The sequence below is a fragment of the Malus sylvestris genome, chromosome 9 (genome assembly GCF_916048215.2).
Source record: "Malus sylvestris chromosome 9, drMalSylv7.2, whole genome shotgun sequence".
NCBI classification, from domain to species: domain Eukaryota; kingdom Viridiplantae; phylum Streptophyta; class Magnoliopsida; order Rosales; family Rosaceae; genus Malus; species Malus sylvestris.
In genome coordinates, this window is record NC_062268.1 from 20,750,082 (window position 1) to 20,777,665 (window position 27,584).

General features: G+C 40.6%; 2 protein-coding genes across 6 annotated transcripts; one reads left to right on the forward strand and one right to left on the reverse strand.

Moving 5' to 3' along the window:
- Positions 1-1,973: 1,973 nt before the first annotated feature.
- Positions 1,974-8,087, forward strand: LOC126634050 (protein MLN51 homolog). Of its 5 annotated transcripts, none has more exons than XM_050304539.1 (13): positions 1,974-2,072; positions 2,287-2,894; positions 3,969-4,074; positions 4,171-4,370; positions 4,461-5,311; positions 5,644-5,764; positions 6,153-6,275; positions 6,562-6,617; positions 6,743-6,788; positions 6,942-7,013; positions 7,094-7,169; positions 7,531-7,619; positions 7,710-8,087. In XM_050304539.1, the coding sequence occupies exons 2-10, from the start codon at positions 2,371-2,373 to the stop codon at positions 6,997-6,999; spliced, it is 2,085 nt and encodes a 694-aa protein (XP_050160496.1). In that variant the 5' UTR covers positions 1,974-2,072; positions 2,287-2,370; the 3' UTR covers positions 7,000-7,013; positions 7,094-7,169; positions 7,531-7,619; positions 7,710-8,087. The 5 variants fall into 5 exon arrangements, with proteins under 5 accessions (XP_050160496.1, XP_050160495.1, XP_050160498.1 ...); XM_050304538.1 differs by having other exon boundaries at positions 1,985-2,131; XM_050304541.1 differs by having other exon boundaries at positions 1,998-2,894; positions 3,972-4,074.
- A 9,733-nt stretch (positions 8,088-17,820) lies between these two features.
- LOC126634059 (uncharacterized) lies at positions 17,821-27,490 on the reverse strand. Its single transcript, XM_050304548.1, has 5 exons — positions 27,202-27,490; positions 26,646-26,846; positions 18,221-18,411; positions 18,086-18,135; positions 17,821-17,998 (listed from the first exon to the last, which is right to left on the reverse strand). Exons 2-5 carry the CDS (start codon positions 26,805-26,807, stop codon positions 17,850-17,852), a joined length of 552 nt encoding a protein of 183 aa, XP_050160505.1. The 5' UTR covers positions 26,808-26,846; positions 27,202-27,490; the 3' UTR covers positions 17,821-17,849.
- Positions 27,491-27,584: the final 94 nt, after the last annotated feature.

Below are 27,584 nucleotides of genomic sequence, written 5' to 3' on the forward strand. Positions count from 1 at the left end.
CTCGTCAAGGTTTGAGCCAGTATATGAAGAAGTGCAAAACACAATTAAGAACTCAATAGTGAAATAAGATAGCAAGTGGTGGATAGGATATTCATTTTCAACTCAGTGCGTTCAGTCCAAATGAAAAGTGTAGCTTAAATTGCTTTGGGTCAAGATGTTATTCACCCAATATGTTTTGTTCTACACCAACATTCCAATCTTCCATTGTTGATTTTCAACTGCCAACAAAAAGGAATGTCAAGAATATATTATGCATAGCTATGATCTTACAGTCTATTAGTTTTCATTCACTTATAAGTTGCAGGTTTAAGTGAGACTCATTTATAGGTAGTATTCCTTCTATCCTCTCCCTAATTAGACTAGAATATTATTGCATAAAAAAAAAAGAGCAAATAGTCTGTGATGTTTTAAAAAAAAAGAGCAAATAGTCTGTGATGTTTTCAAAAGGCCTTATTTTTGTCCCTTAAGTTCAAAATTGACTAGTGTCATCCTCAAAATTTACCTTTACGCATCAATGTCATGCATGTTGTCTAATTACATCAGAAGTTCTGTTAATTTGTTAATATCGTATAATTACTCAATCCACTACAGATGCTGATATGCGTGGTAGCCCATAAGGCCTTTGTATGGGTTTATCTACACAACAATGTGTTGGCCTCCTATATGTGAACCTATAACATTTTTGTGGAATTCAAGCATTAGATCTGAAAGTTGTAGTCGCCATTATTTGTGTGAGGATTGTCGATCTGACCATTGGATCGTCATGTAATTGAGATAAAATGTTGTTAGAGTTGCAAGTGACTTGTAAGAACTTGCAGTTTAAGAATTAGTCAGACATTATAGTGTTATGATCATAGGGGAACCCACAATGAAAGTGTCTTTTGGTGAGGAAAATTATTAGAGCAAAGAAATTCATCACTAAAGCACCATTTTGTTGTAATTATGAGTGAATGTTGATTTTTTTGTCAATGTACCTAGAATCATCCTAGGTTTAGGGTTGCCAATGTACCTAAACTTAATCATATTACCGCGTCATGGCCAACGAGCAAAAATTAAAAAGAAATTATATGCGCACCACAGGATTAAGTCTAACAAAAAATAAAAATAAAAACTTTAACAACCACGATGAAATTGATGTACAAACTAACATGAAAGACAAGGTTAGTTTATTTGAAGGTTGAGGGCCACAATGAGTAAACTCTAAAAACAATATTTTTTCAATTACACCCTATAAAAAATTTCATCTGGTATTGGATAAAGCAATCATGTCATTTTCCCTTTTCTGTTTACTCCAATAAAATTGCTTTTGAATTTTTTTTAAACAAACGATATTATTCATACTAACAAATAGGAGATAAGCTTAACCTCATAATATGTTAGCAATAATGTGATTCAAATTCGTTTTTATCAAGAATCGAACATAAAATATCTTACTTACAAATAAAGATGAATACCACTAAACTGTAATATTAAATGGTAATTGCTTCTAAATTTTAAGAAAGGAAAAATAAGGTAAAAAAGAAAAAAATCCAGAAAAGAAACAAAAACAAAAAAGTGCTGAATTTGGATCGCACCCCACTTTCCAGATGCACAAATGGCAGAAATTGATTGGTTGAGAGCACCCAACAAATGTAAGCAAGTCCACGTGTGAGATCATGCTTAGGGCTGATTTAATATTGTTGTTCATTGAAAAAAAAACTAATTCTGCTACGCTGTAAAAATAAGCTTATTTTTACTGTTTCACGTTTTTAACATTTTTTTCACTCAAAATTATAAAAATAAGTTATTTTTAAATTTTTATCAAACATTTTTTTAAGCTCAATTTTTTTTAATACCAATCGCGTCTTTGTCTCTGACGCCTCACTCCCTCTCCAGACCTGTGAATCTGTGATTCTGTGACTACAACATGTGAAATCCCCAAAATACCCCTGCACAACAACCTCACTGCCTCAGATATTTCCGTAATTATCTATTTCATCGAAATCTTAACTTCTCTCCAAGTCTTTCCTCTTTCAATTTGTGACGGCATCGTCGTCCAAAAGCCCCAAAATCTCTCTCTAGGGTTTTCACGGGTAAGATCCCAAATCCCTAATAAAATCCCTAGTTTTTCCCAATTCGAGCTCCTATTAAGGTAATGTACATATTGGGGGTTGATTCCCGCGGAATTTTGGTTTTTACCGGTTTTTGATTGAGGGGTTTGGTTTTTTCGAATTCGCGTTTGAATTTCCACGAAGGTTGGGGTTTATCTGAGTTAAGATACGTGTGGTTGGTGTTTGATTTTTGTAGGGAAGTCTTGGATTGTCTAGGGTTTTTTCGTTGGAGATTTCATTGGTTGGGATTTAGGGTTTTTGTTGGTTTAGAGTTGAATTGATGGCTTCGGTGGGCGAGGAGGATGTGGATTATGACAGTGATCCGGAGGAAGCGAAGCGATCTCTGGCGATGCGGAGGAGGGCAGCGGCGAGCGATGATGAGGAAGGTGAAGAGGAGGTGAGGGAGAAGCCAAGGGTGGATCCAAGGGCCGTGGTTCACTCCGATGAATCGGATGATCAGGGTGGGGCGGCTGAGTACGATGATGACGAAGAACTAGAGGATGAAGAAGAAGAGATTGATGAAGAAGAAGAGGTTGAGGAGGAAGTTGTGGGAGAAGAGGACTTGGAAGGATATCGGGATAGCGACCGTGAAGGCAAGACGGGTGGCAGGGTTGAGGTTTTGGCTGTTACGGAAATGGAAGGTGATGGGCAGAGGTCTGTGGAAGGGTCCGTGGATGGGAATGGGGGTAATCAGGTCGAAGAAGGGGAGGAGAAGAAGGAGAATGAGCCATTTGCAGTGCCGACAGCGGGTGCATTTTACATGCATGATGACCGTTTCAGGGACAATTCTGTTGGTCGGCACAGGTATTTATTTATAATTGTATTTTCCGTCAGTGTGAATGTAGGTTTAGTTTTGCAGGTGGGAGTTGTACTGTTGTACTATGGAAGTAAACTTGTGCAGCTGTGATAGTGGCTTCTTTATGTATCATTGTTTTTCCGTTGGCATTTTTTCCTTTTTTTATTTTATTAATGTTATGCGTCTTACCCATTAGTTTACTTTTCTTATGTGTTTTGTTTTAGTTAAATTATTTTGGTTGAAAGTACATTCTTGGACATGCCAAGGTGATAGTGACCTCACATATTTGATGTGTTTTTCACTCGAACAAGCTTTGTTTAAACTGTGGAATGGGTTAAAAGGATTTATGGTAGAGTTTAGTTGTTCTTAAACATCATCTGCACTTTCATTGTATATTTGTGGACATCGCAATTTCATTCCTACACGGAAGTGATTGTTTATGATTTTCATAAGGTTTAGTGCGCAAAATTGGACGCTGCTCTATTGCAAGTTAGTGTAAATCGAAATCCCTTCTCGGTGTATCCATTATTTTATTTTGCATTGTCTCACTTGGCAAAGTTTTGTGAACACCACAATGGCTCACAACCCCCAGGGGTTAGTCCTGTTGTTGGACGGGCTGAGATGCACCTCAGTAAGCATGGGTCTCATGTTGAATTTCCCACAGATGCTATAGGGCTACCTCCTTTTTGTTGTCCCAGTCTTTACTATCAAAAGAACAAAAAAGTACTGCATTTGCTCACCATGACTGCTGTGTCAGACAATGATTTGCTATTTTTATTTTGATGTTGTGGTTACTTGTATCATAAAAGTTGAGGAAATTCTGGTGGATTATATGTTGATTTGTTTAATATTGAAATAAAATGAAAACATTGATGGACAGAATTGCTTTTTCCTTGTGTGATACCCCATCCAAGCTTTCTATGCCAAACCTAGTATTTTACTCTGGGGTTCCTACAGTATAACATTATTTTAACATTGATATCTAAAGTTTCCTTTTTGGAATTGCCTCTCATTGGTTTTAGTTTTTATGGGTCTAGTTACGGTGTATAGCACTGTAATAATTTGAATTATTCTTCTTTTAGTAGGCGAACACATGGTGGAAGGAAGCTGTGGGAGTCCAAAGATGAAAGGAAATGGGGGCACGATAAGTTTGAAGAGATTACTTTGCAGGAAAGGCACTACGAAGAGGTAATAGTTGTATACATGGTCATACTGCAGAATATTTCTACAGATCTTTTTTCATCTCTCATCTGACTTTTGTATGTGGACTGCTTACTAATGCAGGGAAAGAAACCTTTGAAGGGTCCTTATGTAGGTCGCGGAAGAAACCGAGGTATTGATCGTGGGAGTACCAGAGGAAACAGGTCTAATGAATATGACAATAATAATCTACAGGTACCCAAGGGTGTGAGAGGGAGAGGGCCCAGGAGGTATGAACCGGCTTTTAGGAATAACAGACAGGCACAGCCAACACAAAACAAACAGTGAGTACAACGTATTCTTCTGGTACTAATACTTTCTTCGTTATTCTATGATTTGTTTATAATTAGCTGTCACATTGATGTTATTTTCAGGTCTGGAAAGCCTGCCGAGAAAAATGTACAAAGTAATTCAGAGAGAACATTTACTCCCAACTCAAATGCACAATCTGACCAAGTTTTTGCTAGGAAAAATGTCTTTGCCTCAAGCTTGAATTCAGCTTCTCCTCCTTTTTACCCATCAGGTTCTTCCAGTTCCAATAAAGACATCACTCTTTCCCAAAAGCGGGATGTACAGGCTGGGAGTGGTAAGAGAAATGTTCGGTCTTCTGTCATGCGGGAGAGTTTCAATGTGCCCCAAACCAATGCATTGGTGCGAGGGAAGAATATAGCTGAATCTGTTGATATGGACAAGCTTTATATTAATGACTCTACCAACCCAGCTACTGGGAAGACTTTGACTAACATACAAATGTCACCTTCTGGGTCATTTGTCAATACCACTCAAGCTCCTCAGTCTAGGGTTCAAGGAAGGGGCGTTATCCATGGACAGATGAGTTATCAACCGGTGTCTCAGAACCAAATGACAAGAGCTTCTCCATCAACACATCTCCATGCTGTTCGGCGCAATCCTGCTCAAAATCGATCTCAACTGGCTCTGCAAGCTCCTGCTCAGCAGATGGGAGAACGCCCTGGAAGTGAATCTCAAGCTTCCTCTCCGCCCAAAACAACCATGTCATCAAATTCCTTCGAATCGGGAGAAGTTGAATTACCTTCAGATTCAAGTAAATCTAAAGGTGCCCTGGTTGCGAAGGGAAAAGGCAGTGTTCAGGGTAGTGGAAGGGGCACTCTTCCATATGGCGGAGCTCCGGTTATGGGACCCACTGGGAGTATGGATGTTAATCATAAAGATATTAACTTTCCTGGTACTCCAGCCTTTTTACCTGGTAAGTATATTGGATTGGATTACCTTTCTGGTTATCAATTTCTCCGGAATTAGAGTTGCCCTTAATTGTAGAAATGAAAAAATAAAACATAATCTAGACTAATTACCAATTTTTTCCCTGCACTGTAACCTAAGAAAACATTTTCACTGCTTCTCTGAACTGTTTATGATTATACCCCGATGGTGTTCTCTGAACTGTTTATCGACAGTGACTGACAGTAGCTAGAATATAGAGACTAAATTATTAGTGCATATTAGCTTGTTTCTTTCTCTAACATTTAAGCTTTCAATAGATTATGACTTGACATCTCATCTGGTTCGATGATTGTGCAGTCATGCAATTTGGGGGCCAGCATACTGGGGGTATGGGAGTTCCTGCTGTTGGCATGGCCTTTCCTGGATATGTTGCTCAGCCACAACTTGGCGGTTTAGGAAATTCGGGCGAAATGACATGGTATGGGAATTATTTTAATGTCAGTATGTTTCTATCTGTTGTCTTGTCTTCTTTTAGATCTTCTTGTTTATGGGAAGTAGATATCTTATTTAGTTCAGTTAGTGGTTGACTACTTTGCATTAGAAATTATTGTCTGCTATAAAGAGAATGATATTAAAATATCTTTTCTTTATACTTCATTGCTGTGTGGGTAGGAACTGCTTCAATGTCGTATCTGTCTTGGAAAAATATCTTCAAGTGGGCGATTATTTTCATTTCCACTTAGTGGGAAAAGGCTTTGTTGTTGTTGTTGTTGTTGTATTGCTATGAGAATGGAGTTCAATCTAAAAGGGGTGATTCCTTTAGTTTGAGAAAGATCTCTGGTGGTAATTGTTTGAATTTTTTTCAGGTTACCTGTATTGGCGGGTGCTGCAGGAGCACTGGGGGCAACATATTGCCCTTCCTATATTACTGTTGATGGTTCTTATCATGCTCGCCCATTAGGACAAACATCTTCTGTGGGTTCCTTGAGGTTGGTGGTTTGGTGCCTCTTTGATAGTTTTGATTCTGAGATAATGGCCTCTCCTGTATCATATTTTACTTAACTTGTTTGTTAGATTTTTCTCGTTTAATATTATGTGGTTCCTTTTTATCTTCTTGTTGTCTGTTTATTTATTTAACTGTGTCTTGGTTAAATTTCCCTTGTTGAAGTTGAAATAATTGTTTAAGTGGTCTTTTTACTGCCACGTGGTCAGGAGATCCTATATTTTATTTAACATCTTTATCTACCATTCTAAATAATCTTCGTTAATTTGCAGCAAAGAGAATAATCCAAATAAAACCAGTAACGAATGGAAGCCTTCACAAAAGCCTGGTACAGCATTATCTTACACTTTGCCTCTGCTTCCTACTTTTTTAACTCTTGGCCATTGAGTTGGGCATTAAATACTTTTAATTTATTGTTATGGTTTGGTATTAACATAGTTTTTTCTTTTACAGAGATTGTGGGAGATGAATATGGGCAACGACAAAACAAGCCTCGCAGGCAAGTCATACCTCATGTTTTCTAGCGCTAATTATTTGTTTGCCAGACTTTCTTCGACCTTATCCAGGGTTGGGTTAGACTGGTGAGGGTGCATATTATAGATTTCTACCTTTTGATGCAATCTGAATGTTTTTTATTTCTTCTCACATGCAGATACTCGCAGATGAATGTGGCCAGTGAAGTACTTCAAAATAACATGGAGCTTGTTTGAATAAGCAGATAAAGGTTCCATCTTTGCCTGAATTTAAATTTTCTGCTGTATTGGGAGTCACAAAATTCTAAGTTGTGTTTATTTGGTGATGCAGTCCTTCGTTCAGCCCTTTGTGATCTTCAGCTTATGTTCTGGGGCACTTTGGGCCAATGTGTTCCAAGATATCTTAGGTAGGGCCTTGGTCTTTCGTTGATTTGGTTTGACATATATTCAGTGCTTGACACCTCAAAGTGATAATTCTATATGTATTATGGATAGCTCAAATTTCTTCCACAAGTAATGGCCTTCTATGTTTTATGAACAAACACGAATGAACAATTAAATTTGGAAAGGCCTGTAGGTGGAGAATTAAAATTCATTTATTTGTATTGTCGAGAATTGGACACTACAACCACAATTGTGACTAGTTTTCTTATTCTGTACCTAGACCATCGGGAAGATTTGACAAAGTTTTATCGTCATATTGCTGAATGTATTTAGTAGTATTTGACAAAGTTTTCTTCTGTTTCTCTGTTCCCCCTGTTCTAGCAGTTATGTATGACAAACACCTGCTCATGCTGTACTCAACCTACGATCAACATTTGCGGCTTGACGGGTGGCATTGCTTGTTTACATGTTCGGTAGGAAAGGGTCTCAATTGAAATAACTTTTAACATCTTTGTCCTGTGAATTGGCGTTGTGTGTGATACCTTCTCTTTTGCTGTTTTCAGGTTTTCTTGTGGTTTGGTTTTTTTATCGAAAAGCTCGTGAGAAATGAAGACGGGCCTCCTCATAAACTACTATATAAAGAAAATGGAAAAAAAAAAGTACAAAGAACTGTTGTGCAGCAGCAGCAGTTCCGTCGGTCGGATTTTCAAAAGGTTTTTTTTTTTTTTTTTTTTTTTAACAGATATAGTTGCATTGGTTTTTTTGTTTATTTATATTGTTGAAAGACCTTTGTGTTAGTTTATTTTCCTTGTTTAGCTGGAGTTTGAACCTGCTTGAATACTTGAAGGGTAGAGTTTCTTGATTATTGAACTGTCGATAATGTAATCACTGTTTGCTTTGATAAGTGAATTAATTATGTTTAATTGGAAATTTTTAGCTGAGATTTTTTGTTAAGTGTAATCGGTAATCCATGTTTTTATTTTTTATCTTTTATGTTTTTCTCTGGTGAGAACGAAGTAAATGACCTCTTCAAGGGGCCCGGTCTAAGGATGGCGACCGCGGCAGCCTTCGATCTGGGTTGTGTGGTCTGAGGCTGCCAGGGCAGTCGTCCATCCGCCTCCAGATCTAAGGTGGTCGAAGATTTGAAAGCATATTGGTTACAGCATGATTTGGATGCTAATGGGTACTTAAGTCTTAGAGATCGACAACATGATACAAGTTTAACGATTAAATCTGACTTTGACTGCTTACCTGACCTGAATGACAATGATTTATGAGTAAATTGTAGCTATGGTCCCTGAACTTTACTCAAATTGGAGCAATGGTCCTTCAACTAAAAATCCATTACCATTGGTCCTTCAACTCATTAAAACGTGTAGCTATGGTCCCTCAACTAAAAATCCATTACCTTTGGTCCCTCAATTTTAATTCAACTGGAGAAATGATCCCTTAACTTTATCCAAATTGTAGCTATGGTCCTTCAAACATAACTCGTTTTGACAAAAATTTTTACGTAGTTGACAAAAATGACCATAATTACATACTTTGATGAGTTGAGGAACCCTAATTAAATAAATGGTTATTCCAACATAACATATTTTGACAAAATTTTGAAGAAATTAATGAAAAGGACTATAGCTACACATTTTGATAAGTTGAGGGACCAATGGTAATGGATTTTTAGTTGAGGAACCATTGCTCCAATTTGAGTAAAGTTCAAGGACCATTGCTACAATTTACTCATGATTTATTTAACCAAAATACCAAAATGCCCATATAAATGTGCATTAATACCTGACCTTGATAATCAAAGGTTACGAGGTTGTTATATGCTCGCCGTCATTAAATTGATAACTAGCTTTAGCGCGTTCAGAAAATGTTTTTTGAATCACAGCATATTACGTGCGATTTAGACATTTTAAATATATTTATATGCTTAAATTGACAGAAGAAAAGTTAAATATTTGAAGTAAATGAATAATTTTAAATCATGCTAGAAGAAATCCCTCATAAATCAATTAAAGCAATTGAATTCACTTAATAAATTTGGTCTTTATTGAATTTACATTAAAAATAGAGAATAATATTTAATAAACAACTGATTGAATCACATTATTACTAGCTTATTGTGAGACTAAGCCCACCCCTCTCCCTTAGTGTAGATAATATCATTTGTTTAAAATATATAAAAACAATCATTTGACAACTAATTTAATCACATTATTATGTGCGTGCGAATGACTTTTTTTATAACCAGCATTATACACATCTTAAGATGTTTTGAACATGTTTAAAAATAGAGAAAATAATATTTAATGAACAACTTATTGAACCACATTATTGCTAGCCTATTATAAGGTACTAATTATAAATAAATAAATAACAGTACAAAAATAATTAATTATTAAAATGACGAAAATACTCCTGCCACATTTGATGCATTATTTTGGACTGCTTTTGAAGTTTTTTGTTTGGGGGGCATTTCTGTCCACTTCTTTTTGGTGAAGCTTGTGATCCCAAAAAACATTGTTCATTGGGCTGTTGGCTTGATACATAAGATATAACTCCATCGTAAGATATCGTCACAATGCCAACCTAATAACGCAAGGTAATAATGATGCGAATGAATTTGAACTAAAATGTTCTTTATTTATTTCAAAAGTAAACTACAAAGCGATCCTAATCAACCTCCCCACTTGGGAACACATGTTTAGGGATACAATCCCATTATTATCACATCACATCAATTTAGAGTAGAAAGTAGTTTGCATAACAGTTAACACAATAAAGTGTAGTGTAGTGTAGTGCATAATTAAAAGTATGATTACGCGAATATTACAAATTAAATAATATTGTAGTAGAGGAACCATCATCAAGTTTGTAAGTGAAAACCTCACTGCCAAGCCCACTTGTCACTCCCAGGGATTTCCTTGTTCTCGCTATATCCTGAGGGGTCGACAAACCAAGTGAGAATGAACCAAGTTTATCTAGTTAGAATCATTTGAGCATATTAACTCCCGTTTTGAAATCACATATAGAGTCGAAAACTACACAAATAATAATACTACCATAATAGTAATAAAGTTCACATCACAATGCTCGTCATATCAAAGAAAGTAATTCAATCAAACACGCAATATCAATCAAGTTGTATAGCAAGTGAAATGACATCTACTTGATCGATGACTAGTGTCTGCTAGCAAATCTAACATCTACTAGAAATATCAGTACCTGCAATAAATCTACGGCAGTATATAACTATACGATATGTATGATGACCAACAACAACAACAACAAAGCCTTTTCCCACTAAGTGGGGTCGGCTATATGAATCCTAGAACGCCATTGCGCTCGGTTTTGTGTCATACCCTCCGTTAGATCCAAGTACTCTAAGTCTTTTCTTAGAGTCTCTTCCAAAGTTTTCCTAGGTCTTCCTCTACCCCTTCGGCCCTGAACCTCTGTCCCGTAGTCACATCTTCGAACCGGAGCGTCAGTCGGCCTTCTTTGCACATGTCCAAATCACCAGAGCCGATTTTCTCTCATCTTTCCTACAATTTCGGCTACTCCTACTTTACCTCGGATATCCTCATTCCCAATCTTATCCTTTCTCGTGTGCCCACACATCCCACGAAGCATCCTCATCTCCGCTACACCCATTTTGTGTACGTGTTGATGCTTCACCACCCAACATTCTCTGCCATACAACATCGCTGGCCTTATTGCCGTCCTATAAAATTTTCCCTTGAGCTTCAGTGGCCTACGACGGTCACACAACACGCCGGATGCACTCTTTCCATCCAGCTCGTATTCTATGGTTGAGATCTCCATCTAATTCTCCGTTCTCTTGCAAGATAGATCCTAGGTAACGAAAACGGTCGCTTTTTGTGATCTTCGCTAGATTGCTCCGGTCATTAGTGTGGATAAGTATATAAATGGATAGAGATAGGAAAGCAAACACAAGATGTACGTGGTTCACCCAGATTGGCTACGTCCACGGAATAGAAGAGTTCTCATTAATTGTGAAGGGTTTACACAAGTACATAGGTTCAAGCTCTCCTTTAGTGAGTACGAGTGAATGATTTAGTACAAATGACATTAGGAAATATTGTGGGAGAATGATCTCGTAATCACGAAACTTCTAAGTATCGGAGTGTGGTGTCGTCTTGACTTGCCTTATCTGTCTCATAGGTAGATGTGGCATCTTCTCTGGAAGTACTCTTCCTCCATCCAGGGGTGGTATCTTTAACTGGTGGAGATGCACAAGGTAATGTATCAATTTCACTTGAAGCTTACTTGTAGTTTCAGGCTTGGTCAAGCGCGATACAAACCATGTAGTAGGAGTCCCCCAAGTCGCCGAGCTAGGGGGTCTGCTGAAAGAGGTGACAGACAAGGTAAGCAATCAGAGCTCCGACTGATTGTTCACCTTCTCCCCATCTTGCAGCAGCATGAAGGATAAAGAGAAGAAAAATGAGAAGAGATGATATGAGATACTTTTGCTTTTGAAGAAGTAACTTTCCACAGGCTTATTCTTGAACTGAGCTGGAGGGTTTTCTGGTTTCCTCCAGAGTATAAGGCCGACTGAAGAATTTGAGGGTCAAAACAAGTCCATCAAATCTAGAGTACGTTCCACCCTGCTGATATGGGATACTTTTGCTTTTGACAGAGTAATGGATGTATCGGCACGTGTGCTGTTACGCTTGTCTCCACATGCTTCCTTGTATCCTTCGCACTTGCCCTATCTGTTCCTCAAGCAGATGCGGAATCTTCCCTGGAAACATAAGATGATGAAGATGAGTACTCGAGAGCAATGCCAGGTAAGTAATCAGGTAAGGGGTTCCAGGCAGTCAGTTCCTGGCTGGAAGCTTGATTCCAAGTGCTGACTGATTGCTCTCTTTCTCCTTGTCTTGCAGGTAAAAACAAGGCCAAAAGAAAAAACAGGGAAAAAGCATGATATGGGATACTCTTGCTTTTAACCCTGATGATATGAGATATTCTTGCTCTAGTATAGCTTGTTTGCAGAGGTATTATCGGGGGGAAAGAAAGCTGAATATTTCGAAAGGCTTTGTTGGGAGTGCCCTCTTAGATATGATGAAGGGTTGAGCATTTTTGCAGGTCTGCCTGTCCGTTGGGGATGGAGGTCGACATATATAGGAGTCTCCCTAACAACAAGTAGTAATGCTATTCCTTTACCCTGCTTGGTCATAGCACGGTAGTGGGAGCTGCCAGTTTCACATGTTTTAACTCTGTCAGAGCACTTTGAAAAAGTGGTCTGTGGTATCTGGCTCTCGAGATTCGGAGAACGATGCCTCTTCGATTTTTGAGAAAGCAATCATGCTGGGGGTCTGACTCTCGAGATTCGGAGAGCAGTGTCTCTTCGATTTTTGAGGAAGTAATCATGTTGGGAGTCTGGCTCTCGAGATTCGGAAGGCGGTGCCTCTTCGATTTTGGAGCAAGCAATCTTGTTGGGAGTGTTGTCTCGAATGTGAGTAAAGGTTGGACATGTTTGCTAGTCTACCTTGCCACGAAGCACAAAGGTTGACACATAGGGACTTTCCAATTATCCAGCAATGGTACTGTTCCTTTACCCTCTCTTCGATTTTGAGAAAGTAGTCATGTTGGGAGTCTGGCTCTCGAGATTCGGAGGACGGTGCCTCTTCGATTTTGGAGCAAGCAATCTTGTTGGGACTGTTTTCTCGAATGTGAGTAAAGGTTGGGCATGTTTGCTAGTCTACCTTGCCACGAAGCACAGAGGTTGACACACAGGGACTTTCCAATTATCCAGCAGTGGTACTGTTCCTTTACCCTTGTGGGTAATAATATGGTAGCTAGACCTTCAAAATTTATGTGTCTAAACTTTGTTAGTGCTGTTTCTTTGCTATTCTTTTACCTTTCTTGGTCAGAGCGATGTAGTGGGAGCTGCAAGCTTCACGTGCTCAACTTTGGCAGAGAACTTTGGCAAAGTGATCTGTGGTACCCATGAGTTATTGTTGCGTGTGGGAAGTGGGTGATTGAACAGTAAGATTCATGTGCTTTCTACTTCACCAGAAGTCTTCGACAGAATGCCCATAATTTCTGCAAAGCTGAGTGTGCGTGTGACAGGTGCTGACAAGGCTAGAAAAGTAGATGCCTCTTCGATTTCTGAGATCGGCCCTCGTGGTCTCTGAGCAGCCCAGCTTTTGAGAAAGCGAGCGCCTCTTCGATTGATTCGGAGAACGGTGCCTCACCGATTTTTGAGAAAGCAATCATGCTGGGGGTCTGGCTCTCGAGATTCGGGGAGCAGTGTCTCTTCGATTTTTGAGAAAGTAATCATGTTGGGAGAGTGGCTCTCGAGATTCGGAGGGCGGTGCCTCTTCGATTTTGGAGCAAGCAATCTTGTTGGGAGTGTTTTCTCGAATGTGAGTAAAGGTTGGGCATGTTTGCTAGTCTACCTTGCCACGAAGCACAGAGGTTGACACACAGGGACTTTCCAATTATCCAGCAATGGTACTGTTCCTTTACCCTCTCTTCGATTTTTAAGAAAGTAGTCATGTTGGGAGTCTGGCTCTTTAGATTCGGAGGACGGTGCCTCTTCGATTTTGGAGCAAGCAATCTTATTGGGAGTGTTTTCTCGAATGTGAGTAAAGGTTGGGCATGTTTGCTAGTCTACCTTGCCACGAAGCACAGAGGTTGACATACATGGACTTTCCAATTATCCAGCAGTGGTACTGTTCCTTTACCCTTGTGGGTAATAATATGGTCAGAGCGATGTAGTGGGAGCTGCAAGCTTCACGTGCTCAACTTTGGCAGAGAACTTTGGCAAAGTTATCTGTGGTACCCATGAGCTATTGTTGCGTGTGGGAAGTGGGTGATTGAACAGTAAGATTCATGTGTTTTCTACTTCCCCAGAAGTCTTTGACAGAATGCCCATAATTTCCGCAAAGCTGAGTGTGCGTGTGACAGGTGCTGACAAGGCTGGAAAAGTAGGTGCCTCTTCGATTTCTGAGATCGGCCCTCGTGGTCTCTAGGGAGCCCAGCTTTTGAGAAAGCGAGCGCCTCTTCGATTTCTGAGATCGGCCTTCGTGGTCTTTGAGGAGCCCAACTTTTGAGAAAGCAAACGGCTCTTCGATTTCTGAGATCAACCCTCGTGATCTCTAAGCAGCCCAACTTTTGAGAAAGCAAACGCCTCTTCGATTTCTGAGCAGGCGCCTCTTTGATTTCTGAAGCTCCGTCGAGTGCAGATTTTTATAGAGGCTGGCATTAAGTTCCAAAGCACACTTGAATCTCCACCAGTAGAAGCTTCATTCTTGCACTTCTAAGATCTTGATTTGTCCGACCTCTTCTCTCTTCAACACCTTTGAAAATGTCTGGCCCCTCCGACCGTCGTTTTGACTTGAACCTTGTTGAAGAGGCAGCCCCGCCTTCTCCAGACAACATATGGCGCCCATCCTTCGTCTCCCCAACTGGTCCTCTTACCGTTGGGGATTCCGTGATGAAGAATGATATGACCGCTGCGGTGGTGGCCAGGAACCTTCTCACTCCCAAAGATAACAGACTAATTTCCAAACGGTCTGATGAGTTAGCTGTTAAGGATTCGCTGGCTCTCATTGTTCAGTGTGCAGGTTCTGTGTCTAATATGGCCCAACGCCTATTTGCTCGAACCCGCCAAGTTGAATCATTGGCGGCTGAAGTGATGAGTCTCAAACAGGAGATTAGAGGGCTCAAGCATGAGAATAAACAGTTGCACCGGCTCGCACATGACTATGCTACAAACATGAAGAGGAAGCTTGACCAGATGAAGGAAACTGATGGTCAGGTTTTACTTGATCATCAGAGATTTGTGGGTTTGTTCCAAAGGCATTTATTGCCTTCGTCTTCTGGGGCTGTACCGCGTAATGAAGCTCCAAATGATCAACCTCTGATGCCTCCTCCTTCTAGGGTTCTGTCCAGTACTGAGGCTCCAAATGATCCCCCTCCGGTGCCTTCTCTTTCTGGGGCTCTACCGACTGCTGAGACTTCTCCTAAGCAACCTTTGTGAAGGCTCCCTCTTGTGTGTTTATTTTGACTCATGTATATGTACATATTTGTAGCTTATCGGGGATATCAATAAATAAGCTTTCCTTCATTTCAACGTATTGTGTTAAATACACCAAAGCCTTCTTCGCTAAGTTCTTTGAATTTTCTTTTGTTGAAGCTTGTATGTTGAAGCTTTCTAAGTGGAGCATGTAGGTTGGGGTAGTGTTCCCTTAATTTCCCGAGTGAGGAAAACTTCTTGGTTGGAGACTTGGAAAATCCAAGTCACTGAGTGGGATCGGCTATATGAATCTTAGAACGCCATTGTGCTCGATCCTGTGTCATGTCCTTCGTTAGATCCAAGTACTCTAAGTCTTTTCTTAGAGTCTCTTCCAAAGTTTTCCTAGGTCTTCCTCTACCCCTTCGGCCCTGAACCTCTGTCCCATAGTCGCATCTTCTAATCGGAGCGTCAGTAGGCCTTCTTTGCACATGTCCAAACCACCGTAACCGATTTTCTCTCATCTTTCCTTCAATTTCGGCTACTCCTACTTTACCCCGGATATCCTCATTCGTAATCTTATCCTTTCTCGTGTGCCCACACATCCAACGAAGCATCCTCATCTCCGCTACACCCATTTTGTGTACGTGTTGATGTTTCACCGCCCAACATTCTATGCCATACAGCATCGCCGGCCTTATTGCCGTCCTATAAAATTTTCCCTTGAGCTTCAGTGGCATACGGCGGTCACACAACACGCCGGATGCACTCTTCCACTTCATCCATCCAGCTTGTATTCTATGGTTGAGATCTCCATCTAATTCTCCGTTCTTTTGCAAGATAGATCCTAGGTAACGAAAACGGTCGCTCTTTGGTATTTCTTGATCTCCGATCCTCACCCCTAACTCGTTTTGGCCTCCATTTGCACTGAACTTGCACTCCATATATTCTGTCTTTGATCGGCTTAGGCGAAGACCTTTAGATTCCAACACTTCTCTCCAAAGGTTAAGCTTTGCATTTACCCCTCCCTGAGTTTCATCTATCAACACTATATCGTCTGCGAAAAGCATACACCAAGGAATATCATCTTGAATATGTCCTGTTAACTCATCCATTACCAACGCAAAAAGGTAAGGACTTAAGGATGAGCCTTGATGTAATCCTACAGTTATGGGAAAGCTTTCGGTTTGTCCTTCATGAGTTCTTACGGCAGTCTTTGCTCCTTCATACATATCCTTTATAGCTTGGATATATGCTACTCGTACTCCTTTCTTCTCTAAAATCCTCCAAAGAATGTCTCTTGGAACCCTATCATACGCTTTTTCCAAATCTATAAAGACCATGTGGTGAAAATTAATCACCAACCGTATCAAGATACCATTTAAACTAATCACATTGTTGGTCATTTAAAGTAAACCCTAGTTTTCAAAGGAATCCACTCACGGGTAATTATATCGTCCTTCCTCGTCAGGCTCCTTGTCTGACTCCTTTATGATCTCTAATAAACCTCTGGATGAGACGTGTAGCTTAACTAAGCTTTTCTAGTAATTCTATGAAAAAGTATCCAAAACTGCCATTTAGGCTTCGAATTTGCATAAACAAAGAGTGTCACGTGATTCAGAACACCAAAAGATCTTAGGGTAGGCCACGAGTTTGCACGCGCCTTACGCGTCGGAAAGACGTGCCGCCGTCATGGCACCGTCCCAATTAGAATCATTTCTGGTATACAGATTGTGTTACGTTTTTATTGCAAGAGAACTTTTGTAAACAAAATCAACTATTTGTGGATGTGTGTATGGTTTTGATATATTGGATTTGGAGGGTACTTAGAAAGGGGCTTAAATACCTTATAAAGCCCAAGGAATTACTACATTTATACTGATAACTTTACATGGTTGTATCCCTATATGTATTGTATTCATTGTGTAAATACGAATTAAACCAAAAATATATTCTATGTACACAACTATTTTGCTCAGAGTAATGCTAGGGAGATTAAATTTATAGACAAATTTTAGCAAACTAAATGACATGAAAATTAATGATTGAATTACTACTTAAACGTTAATAAACATGCTGATTTTTTATTGGTGATACATAATTTAGTTTGCAAATTTTGTGTACAAATTTAATCTCTATAGCATTACTTTTTTGCTAATACCAATTGTCCACACGAGTCATCTACAGTTGATAAAACTGACATTCACTGGTTCAATTGGTTTCATCCTCAAACACTTCTGTACATGAGTGACCGCATCATCACCTTCTAGACATTCAGTATTTAGAGACAGCAGTTCATCAAAACTTCCATTGTTCACTTCCTCAGCTAATGAACCTGTAATGGTCACAGTTATCATGCCCCTAGGAATGAATAATAAGGGGATGGAAAGGGAAAATATATATATCTATGTATGCATACACGCAAAGATTTGTCATGATTCACAGTAGATACTAAAAGACCTTTTTAACAGCATTTTCTTACCAGCTAAATCCATCTCCTCCCATGTAACATTTTCATTAGGTTCTACTTGTGAGCTATGGTTCAGTGGACTACCATTCTCACTACTTTCAAAATCCATCAGCGGATAGGAATGCTTGTGCTTAACCCGCTTTCTGCATTATAAAAAACACTGCTGTCCTAATAACAACAACAACAACAACAACATTTACCCAAGATAAACTGAGACTCAGAAGAAATAAAAGTAAACTTAAACTTTTATTTGATATAGTAGAATAAGTTAGTGGGACAAAATGAGATGGAGATTGTGTGAGTAAGTACCATGGAATTGAGTTGGATATGGATGGCTTGCTGATCTGCATCCAACGCAGCACCACCCCTCAAATTCTCTTTTCCTTTTCTAGCATCTGTGCACGGATCAGAAAGCATTAAAATTTACAGTTACACAAGGGTTTGTAGCATAAATTCAGGAACACAAAGGGAGTGCAACTTACTCTCATGCCAACTGATGTCAAAAGGTGGTAGTGAACACATATTAGGTTGACTGCAAAATGAATACAACCAAATATCAACCTATTGCTGTAAAAGTGACTCTTGAGAAAATCAAAAGCACCAACCATACACTTTACCTGGAATTAGGCTTCACAGAAAAACGAGCAAGTTCACGACCGGAGGCTGGTATTCTTTGTAGGGGATTATCCTCAGCCTTTTCAGGAACAACTTCACTATTCTGTTTAGCTTGTGGAATACCAGACTTCAGAATTTTCGAAGTATCACTTAAAATGTTTTTCACCTGATCTACAAGTTTAACTTGTGAGGCCTGAAAAAACACTAGAAAAAAATAACTATGAATGCATTCCACCCGCTGATAGAATTCCACTGCACAAGAGATCAGATACAGAATGACTTTATTTGAGACGAAACCTGAACCCACCTATAGAATCGGTATTGCCTTATACTAAAATATAAAGTCAGTAATTAATTGGTTCTCAGTCTTGTTGCATTTTAACAAATACAACAACAACAACAAAGCCTTTTCCCACTAAGTGGGGTCGGCTATATGAATCCTAGAACGCCATTGCGCTCGGTTTTGTGTCATGTCCTCCGTTAGATCCAAGTACTCTAAGTCTTTTCTTAGGGTCTCTTCCAAAGTTTTCCTAGGTCTTCCTCTACCCCTTCGGCCCTGAACCTCTGTCCCGTGGTCACATCTTTGAACCAGAGCATCAGTAGGCATTTTTTGCACATGTCCAAACCACCGTAACCGATTTTCTCTCCTCTTTCCTTCAATTTCGGCTACTCCTACTTTACCTCGGATATCCTCATTCCTAATCTTATCCTTTCTCGTGTGCCCACACATCCAACGAAGCATCCTCATCTCCACTACACCTACGTGTTGATGCTTCACCGTCCAACATTCTATGCCATACAGCATTGCCGGCCTTATTGCCGTCCTATAAAATTTTCCCTTGAGCTTCAGTGGCCTACGACGGTCACACAACACGCCGGATGCACTCTTCCACTTCATCCATCCAGCTTGTATTCTATGGGTGAGGTCTCCATCAAATTCTCCGTTCTTTTGCAAGATAGATCCTAGGTAGCGAAAACGGTCGCTCTTTGGTATTTCCTGATCTCCGATCCTCACCCCTAACTCATTTTGGCCTCCGTTTGCACTGAACTTGCACTCCATATATTCTGTCTTTGATTGCTTAGGCGAAGACCTTTAGATTCCAACACTTCTCTCCAAAGGTTAAGCTTCGTGTTTACCCCTTCCTGCGTTTCATCTATCAACACTATATCGTTTGCGAAAAGCATACACCAAAGAATATCATCTTAAATATTAAGTTTGTGATCTTCGCTAGATTGCTCCGATCATTAGTGTGGATAAGTATGTAAATGGATAGAGACAGGAAGCAAACACAAGATGTACGTGGTTCACCCAGATTGGCTACGTCCACGGAGTAAAGGAGTTCTCATTAATTGTGAAGGGTTTACACAGTATATAGGTTCAAGCTCTCCTTTAGTGAGTACAAGTGAATGATTTAGTACAAATGACATTAGGAAATATTGTGGAAGAATGATCTCGTAATCACGAAACTTTTAAGTACCGAAGTGTGGTATCATCTTCACTTGCCTTATCTGTCTCATAGGTAGATGTGGCATCTTCTTTGGAAGTACTCTTCCTCCCTCCAGGGGTGGTATCTTTAACTGGTGGAGATGCACAAGGTAATGTATCAATTTCACTTGACGCTTACTTGTAGTTTCAGGCTTGGTCAAGCGCGATACAAACCATGTAGTAGGAGTCCCCCAAGTCGCCGAGCTAGGGGATTTGCTGAAAGAGGTGACAGACAAGGTAAGCAATCAGAGCTCTAAGCAATCAGTCCCAGATCAGAAGTTTGATTTCGAGTTCCGGCTGATTGTTATCCTTCTCCTTATCTTGCAGGTAGCATGAAGGATAAAGAGAAGAAAATGAGAAAAGGTGATATGAGATACTTTTGCTTTTGAAGAAGTAACTTTCCACAGGCTTATTCTTGAACTGGGCTGGAGGGTTTTCTTGTTTCCGCCAGTGTATAAGGCCGACTGAAGAATTTGAGGGTCAAAACAAGTCCATCAAATCTAGAGTACGTTCGACCCTGCTGATATGGGATACTTTTGCTGTTGACAAAGTAGTGGATGTATCGGCACGTGTTCTGTTGCGCTTGTCTCCACATGCTTCCTTGTATCCTTCTCACTTGCCCTATTTGTTCCTCAGGCAGATGTGGTATCTTCTCGGGAAGCATAAGATGTTGAAGATGAGTACTCGAGAGCAATGGGGTTCCGGGCAGTCAGTTCCGGACTGGAAGCTTGATTCCAAGTGCTGACTGATTGCTCTTTTTCTCCTTGTCTTGTAGGTAAGAACAAGGCCAAAGGAAAAGACAGGGAAAAAGCATGATATGGGATACTCTTGCTTTAAACCCTGATGATATGAGATATTCTTGCTCTGGTGTAGCTTGTTTGCAGAGGTATTCTCGGGGGAAAAGAAAGCTGAGTATTTCGAGAGGCTTCGTTGGGAGTGCCCTCTCAGATATGAGGAAGGGTTGAGCATTTTTGCAGGTCTGCCTGTCCGTTGAGGATGGAGGTCGACATATATAAGAGTCTCCCTAACAAGGAGTAATACTATTCTTTTACCCTGCTTGGTCATAGCACGGTAGTGGGAGCTACCAGCTTCACGTGTTTTAACTCTGTCAGAGCACTTTGAAAAAGTGGTATGTGGTATCTGGAAAGCTGATGTTACGTGTGAAGATTACAGACAAGCTTTATCCAAGGAGATCTGGCTCTCGAAGTTGAGAAAGCGGTGTGAGGATTACAGACAAGCTTTATCTAAAGGGCTCTCGAAGTTGAGAAAGCGGTGCCTCTTCGGTTTTCGAACAAGCAATCCTGTCAGGGATCTGTCTCTCGAGATTCGGAGAACGGTGCCTCTTCGATTTTTGAGAAAGCAATCCTGCTAGGAGTCTGGCTCTCGAGATTCGGAGAGCGGTGTCTCGTCGCTTTTTGAGAAAGTAATCATGTTGGGAGTCTTGCTCTCGAGATTCGAAGGACGGTGCCTCTTCGATCTTGAAGCAAGTAATCTTGTTGGGAGTGTTTTCTCGAATGTGAGTAAAGGTTAGGCCTGTTTGCTAGTCTACCTTGCCACGGAGCACAGAGGTTGACCCACAGGGACTTTCCAATTATCCAGCAGTGGTCCTGTTCCTTTACCCTTGTGGGTAATAATATGGTAGCTAGACCTTCAAAATTTATGTGTCTAAACTTTGTTAGTGCTGTTTCTTTGCTATTCTTTTACCCTTCTTGGTCATAGTGATGTAATGGGAGCTGCAAGCTTCACGTGTCTAAACTTTATCAGAGATTTTTGGCAAAGTTATTTGTGGTACCCGTGAGCTGATGTTGCATGTGGAAAGTGAATGATTGAACAGTAACATTCACGTGCTTTCTACTTCACTAGAAATCTTCGACAGAATGCCCGTAATTTCCGCAAAGTTGAGTGTGCATGTGACAGGTGCTGACAAGGCTGAAAAAGCAGGTGCCTCTTCGATTTCTGAGATCGGCCCTCGTGGTCTCTGAGCAGTCCAACTTTTGAGAAAGCAAGCGCCTCTTCGATTTCTGCAATCGACCTTCGTGGTCTTTGAGCAGCCCAGCTTTTGAGAAAGCAAACGCCTCTTCGATTCCTGAGATCGTCCCTCGTGGTCTCTGAGCAGCCCAGCTTTTGAGAAAGCAAACGCCTTTTCGATTTCTAAGCAGGCGCCTCTTCGATTTCTTAAGCTCCGAGTGCAGATTTTTATAGAGGCTGGTATTAAGTTCCAAAGCACACTTGAATCTCCACCAGTAGAAGCTCCCTTCTTGCATTTCTAAGATCTTGATTTGTCCGACCTCTTTTCTCTTCAACACCTTTGAAAATGTCTGGCCCCTCCGACCGTCATTTTAACTTGAACCTTGTTGAAGAGGCAGCCACGCATTCTCCAAACAACATATGGCGCCCATCCTTCTTATTCCCTACTGGTCCTCTTACCGTTGGGGATTCCGTGATGAAGAATGATATGACCGCTGCGGTGGTGGCCAGGAACCTTCTCACTCCCAAAGATAACAGACTACTTTCCAAACGGTCTGATGAGTTGGCTGTTAAGGATTCTCTGGCTCTCAGTGTTCAGTGTGCAGGTTCTGTGTCTAATATGGCCCAACGCCTATTTGCTCGAACCCGCTAAGTTGAATCATTGGCGGCTGAAGTGATGAGTCTCAAACAGGAGATTAGAGGGCTCAAGCATGAGAATAAACAGTTGCACCGGCTCGCACATGACTATGCTACAAACATGAAGAGGAAGCTTGACCAGATGAAGGAATCTGATGGTCAGATTTTACATGATCATCAGAGGTTTGTGGGTTTGTTCCAAAGGCATTTATTGCCTTCGTCTTCTGGGGCTGTACCGCGTAATGAAGCTCCAAATGATCAACCTCCGATGCCTCCTCCTTCTAGGGTGCTGTCCAGTACTGAGGCTCCGAATGATCCCCCTCCGGTGCCTTCTCTTTCTGGGGCTCTGCCGACTGCTGAGACTTCTCCTAAGCAACCTTTGTGAAGGCTCCCTCTTGTTTGTTTATTTTGACTCGTGTATATGTACATATTTGTAACTTCTTAGAGATATCAATAAATAAGCTTTGTTTCATTTCAACGTATTGTGTTAAATACACCAAAGCCTTCTTCACTAAGTTCTTTGAATTTTTCTTTTGTTGAAGCTTGTATGTTGAAGCTTTGTGAGTGGAGCATGTGAGTTGAGGTAGTGTTCCCTTAATTTCCCGAGTGGGGTAAACTTCTCGATTGGAGACTTGAAAAATCCAAGTCACTGAGTCGGGTTGGCTATATGAATCTTAGAACGCCATTGTGCTCGATCCTGTGTCATGTCCTCCGTTAGATCCAAGTACTCTAAGTCTTTTCTTAGAGTCTCTTCCAAACTTTTCCTAGGTCTTCCTCTACCCCTTCGGCCCTGAACCTCTGTCCCGTAATCCCATCTTCTAACCGGAGCGTCAGTAGGCCTTCTTTGCACATGTCCAAACCACCGTAACCGATTTTCTCTCAGTTTTCCTTCAATTTCAGCTACTCCTACTTTACCTCGGATATCCTCATTCCTAATCTTATCCTTTCTCGTGTACCCACACATCCAACGAAGCATCCTCATCTCCGCTACACCCATTTTGTGTACGTGTTGATGCTTCACCGCCCAACATTCTGTGCCATACAGCATCGCCGGCCTTATTGCCGTCCTATAAAATTTTCCCTTAAGCTTCAGTGGCATACGACGATCACACAACACGCCGGATGCACTCTTCCACTTCATCCATCCAGCTTGTATTCTATGGTTAAGATCTCCATCTAATTCTCCGTTCTTTTGCAAGATAGATCCTAGGTAGCGAAAACGGTCGCTCTTTGGTATTTCCTGATCTCCGATCCTCACCCCTAACTCATTTTGGCCTCCATTTGCACTCCATATATTCTGTCTTTGATCGGCTTAGGCGAAGACCTTTAGATTCCAACACTTCTCTCCAAAGGTTGAGCTTCGCATTTACCCTTCCTGAGTTTCATCTATCAACACTATATCGTCTGCGAAAAGCATACACCAAGGAATATCATCTTGAATATGTCTTGTTAACTCATCCATTACCAACGCAAAAAGGTAAGGACTTAAGGATGAGCCTTGATGTAATCCTACAGTTATGGGGAAGCTTTCGGTTTGTCCTTCATGAGTTCTTACGGCAGTCTTTGCTCCTTCATACATATCCTTTATAGCTTGGATATATGCTACTCGTACTCCTTTCTTCTCTAAAATCCTCCAAAGAATGTCTCTTGGGACCCTATCATACGCTTTTTCCAAATCTATAAAGACCATGTGTAAATCCTTTTTCTCATCTCTATATCTTTCCATCAATCTTCGTAAGAGATAGATTGCCTCCATGGTTAAGCGCCCTGGCATGAACCCGAATTGGTTGTCTGAAACCCTTGTCTCTTGCCTCAATCTATGCTCAATGACTCTCTCCCAGAGCTTCATTGTATGACTCATTAGCTTAATACCCCTATAGTTCATGCAATTTTGTACGTCGCCCTTATTCTTGTAAATAAGCACCAAGGTGCTCTTTCGCCACTCGTTTGGCATCTTCTTCGTTTTCAAAATCCTATTGAAAAGGTCAATGAGCCATGCTATACCTGTCTCTCCCAAGGCTTTCCACACTTCAATCGGTATATCGTCTGGGCCCACTGCTTTTCTATGCTTTATCTTCTTCAAAGCTACAACCACTTCTTCCTTCCTGATTCGACGATAAAAGGAGTAGTTTCTACACTCTTCTGAGTTACTCAACTCCCCTAAAGGAGTACTCCTTTCATGTCCTTCATTGAAAAGATTATGAAAATAACCTCTCTATCTGTCTTTGACCGCGTTCTCTGTAGCAAGAACCTTTCCATCCTCATCCTTGATGCACCTCACTTGGTTTAGGTCCCTTGTCTTCTTTTCCCTTGCTCTAGCTAGTTTATAGATATCCAACTCTCCTTCTTTGGTATCTAGTCGCTTATACATATCGTCATAAGCCGCTAACTTAGCTTCTCTCACAGCTTTCTTCGCCTCTTGCTTCGCTCTTCTATACCTTTCACCATTTTCATCGGTCCTATCCTTGTATAAGGCTTTACAACATTCCTTCTTAGCCTTCACCTTTGTTTGTACCTCCTCATTCCACCACCAAGATTCCTTTTGGTGTGGAGCAAAGCCCTTGGACTCTCCTAATACCTCTTTTGCTACTTTTCGGATACAGCTAGCCATGGAATCCCACCTTTGGCTAGCTTCCCCCTCTCTATCCCACACATACTGGGTGATTACTTGCTCTTTGAAAATGACTTGTTTTTCTCCTTTTAGATTCCACCATCTAGTCTTTGGGCACCTCCAAGTCTTGTTCTTTTTTCTCACTCTTTTGATATGTACATCCATCACCAACAAGCGATGTTGATTAGCCAAGCTCTCCCCCGGTATAACTTTGCAATCCTTACAAGTTATACGATCCCCTTTCCTCATTAGAAGAAAATCTATTTGTGTTTTTGACGACCCACTCTTGTAGGTGATCACATGTTCTTCTCTCTTCTTAAAGAAGGTGTTGGCTAAGAAGAGATCATATGCCATTGCAAAATCCAAGATAGCTTCCTCATCCTCATTTCTCTCCCCAAAACCATGGCCACCATGAAAACCTCCATAGTTGCCTGTCTCCCTGCCCACGTGTCCATTTAAATCTCCTCCTATAAATAACTTCTCCGTCTGAGCAATTCCTTGCACAAAGTCTCCAAGGTCTTCCCAAAATTTCTCCTTCGAACTCGTATCCAACCCTACTTGAGGTGCGTACGCACTAATCACATTGATGAGTTCTTGTCCTATTACAATCTTGATTGCCATGATTCTATCTCCTACCCTCTTGACATCTACAACATCTTGTGTCAAGGTCTTGTCCACAATGATGCCAACACCATTTCTCGTTCTATTTGTGCCCGAATACCAAAGCTTAAACCCTGAGTTTTCTAGATCCTTTGCCTTAAGACCAACCCACTTAGTTTCTTGTAGGCACATAATATTTATCCTTCTCCTCACCATAACTTCCACTACTTCCATAGATTTTCCCGTTAAGGTTCCTATATTCCACGTTCCTAAACGCATTCTACTCTCTTGGACTCTACCCTTCTGTCTTAGCTTCTTCATCATCCCCTGTCTAATAGGTCAAAGTACTTCTTTTGTGTGTCCTGTGTAAAGTTGATAGGAGCATATGCTCCCAAACAACTTTGAGTGGAGTCGTTCGAAAAGAAGTTTCTATGGCCCCCTTGCTCATTTAACACTGCATCCGGGTACCAATGGAGATACAGCGACCCTTGCTCACTTATCACTGTGCTCGGGCCACACAGCGCGCCATTTACGGGTGACGTCCTAGCTTTAGCGCGATTTCGTTCTGGATTCATTGTCATAAGGATTCGACGTAACTGTGGAGTGCCGGCTGTCGACTACCTGACGCCCTCCCCCTCCTCCTTTATCCGGGCTTGGGACCGACAATGTAAGATAAACTTACACAGGCGGAGTTTTGCATTTTAACAAATGTAAGCATAAAATAAAATAAATAGTATGATGAGCTTTCCAAAGTTAATATCCCCAAAATTCTGAATAGGAAAATCAAACTCTGGTAAAATTTATAGTTTTCCCAATTCCAAGTTTCAAAATTTTTACAAAGTGCCAAAAGTTCATATTTATACCATTTCCATTCGTTTTCTCTAGACAATAAAAACAAAATTACAAGATTCCAAACAAAAAGGAAATTATTAATCCCATAATTTCTAGGTCATAAACTAAAAAAAAAATATCATAACAAAAATTTCAAAAAATGAAAGAAAAAACAATATTTCCCCAGAACAAACTCACAGTAAGCAGAAATATGATTAAACTGAAAACTTTTCACCCAAACTAAATATTGATCTCAAATATAAATTTTGGGGAGTAGAGTAGTGTGACCAAGTACCGTGGAGTTGAATTGGGAATGGATGGCTTGCAGGTTGAGGTCAAAATCGAAGGGAATGGAAGTTGAACTGTCTGGGATGGCCTTGAAGCTCTGGTGGAAGAGGGAGAGGCCTGTGAAACCCTGCAGCGGATCCAATGGATCAGAGCTCCGAGCGTCGTTCATTTTTTCTCCCTCACATTTCAATTTTCAGGAGGGAAATCCCTAGAAGAGATAAGGAGACAAAATACAGGGTTTAGGGTTTGTTTTGTGTAATTTAATTAATTAAGAGGCATGTTGTTGCACCGGCAATAATCGAACCAGATGATAACACTCTGCCACAAAATTAACTACAAATAATCGAAGCAGCTAAATGATATAGAATTCTTAATTAACAATTACAGAATCCTTAAACCCTGCCTCTCAGAAGCCCTAAACCCTTGTCGATGCGGTCAAAATTAACAATTTATTCCACTTGTAATACTACACCCAGAAGAAATAGCAAGAATTGATTTCAGAAATGGGAAAGAAATTTAGAAAAATATGGAAAGGACAAAAAAGTGCCCAAAACGCTACCTACCTAGACACCATTTCAGATCTGTCGATCCTCTTCCAATAGGTCGATCGATTCCAGAGAGATAGAGAAAGGAGGAGTGAGACGACGGAGGCGAGGAGGGTTTGAGTTTTGAAATTGTGAGAGAATGACGACGTCTTGTAACTTGAGCGGGAGTTAACCGAGCTTGGATCTTGTGTTCCCATTTTATCTGTCGCTTAACTGTCCCTTGATTGGATCTTACTCTCCAAATCCTTTTGTTAGCACAAAAAAAATGAGTGACAAGGCAAATTGGTCAATTGGGGAAAACATTGCTTTGCTTGAGCCTTGGGTGCTTATTACTCATGACCCCAGTCATGGGAAAATGATGAGAGTGCAACACATGTAGAAGAAGATTCTTGCACAATTTG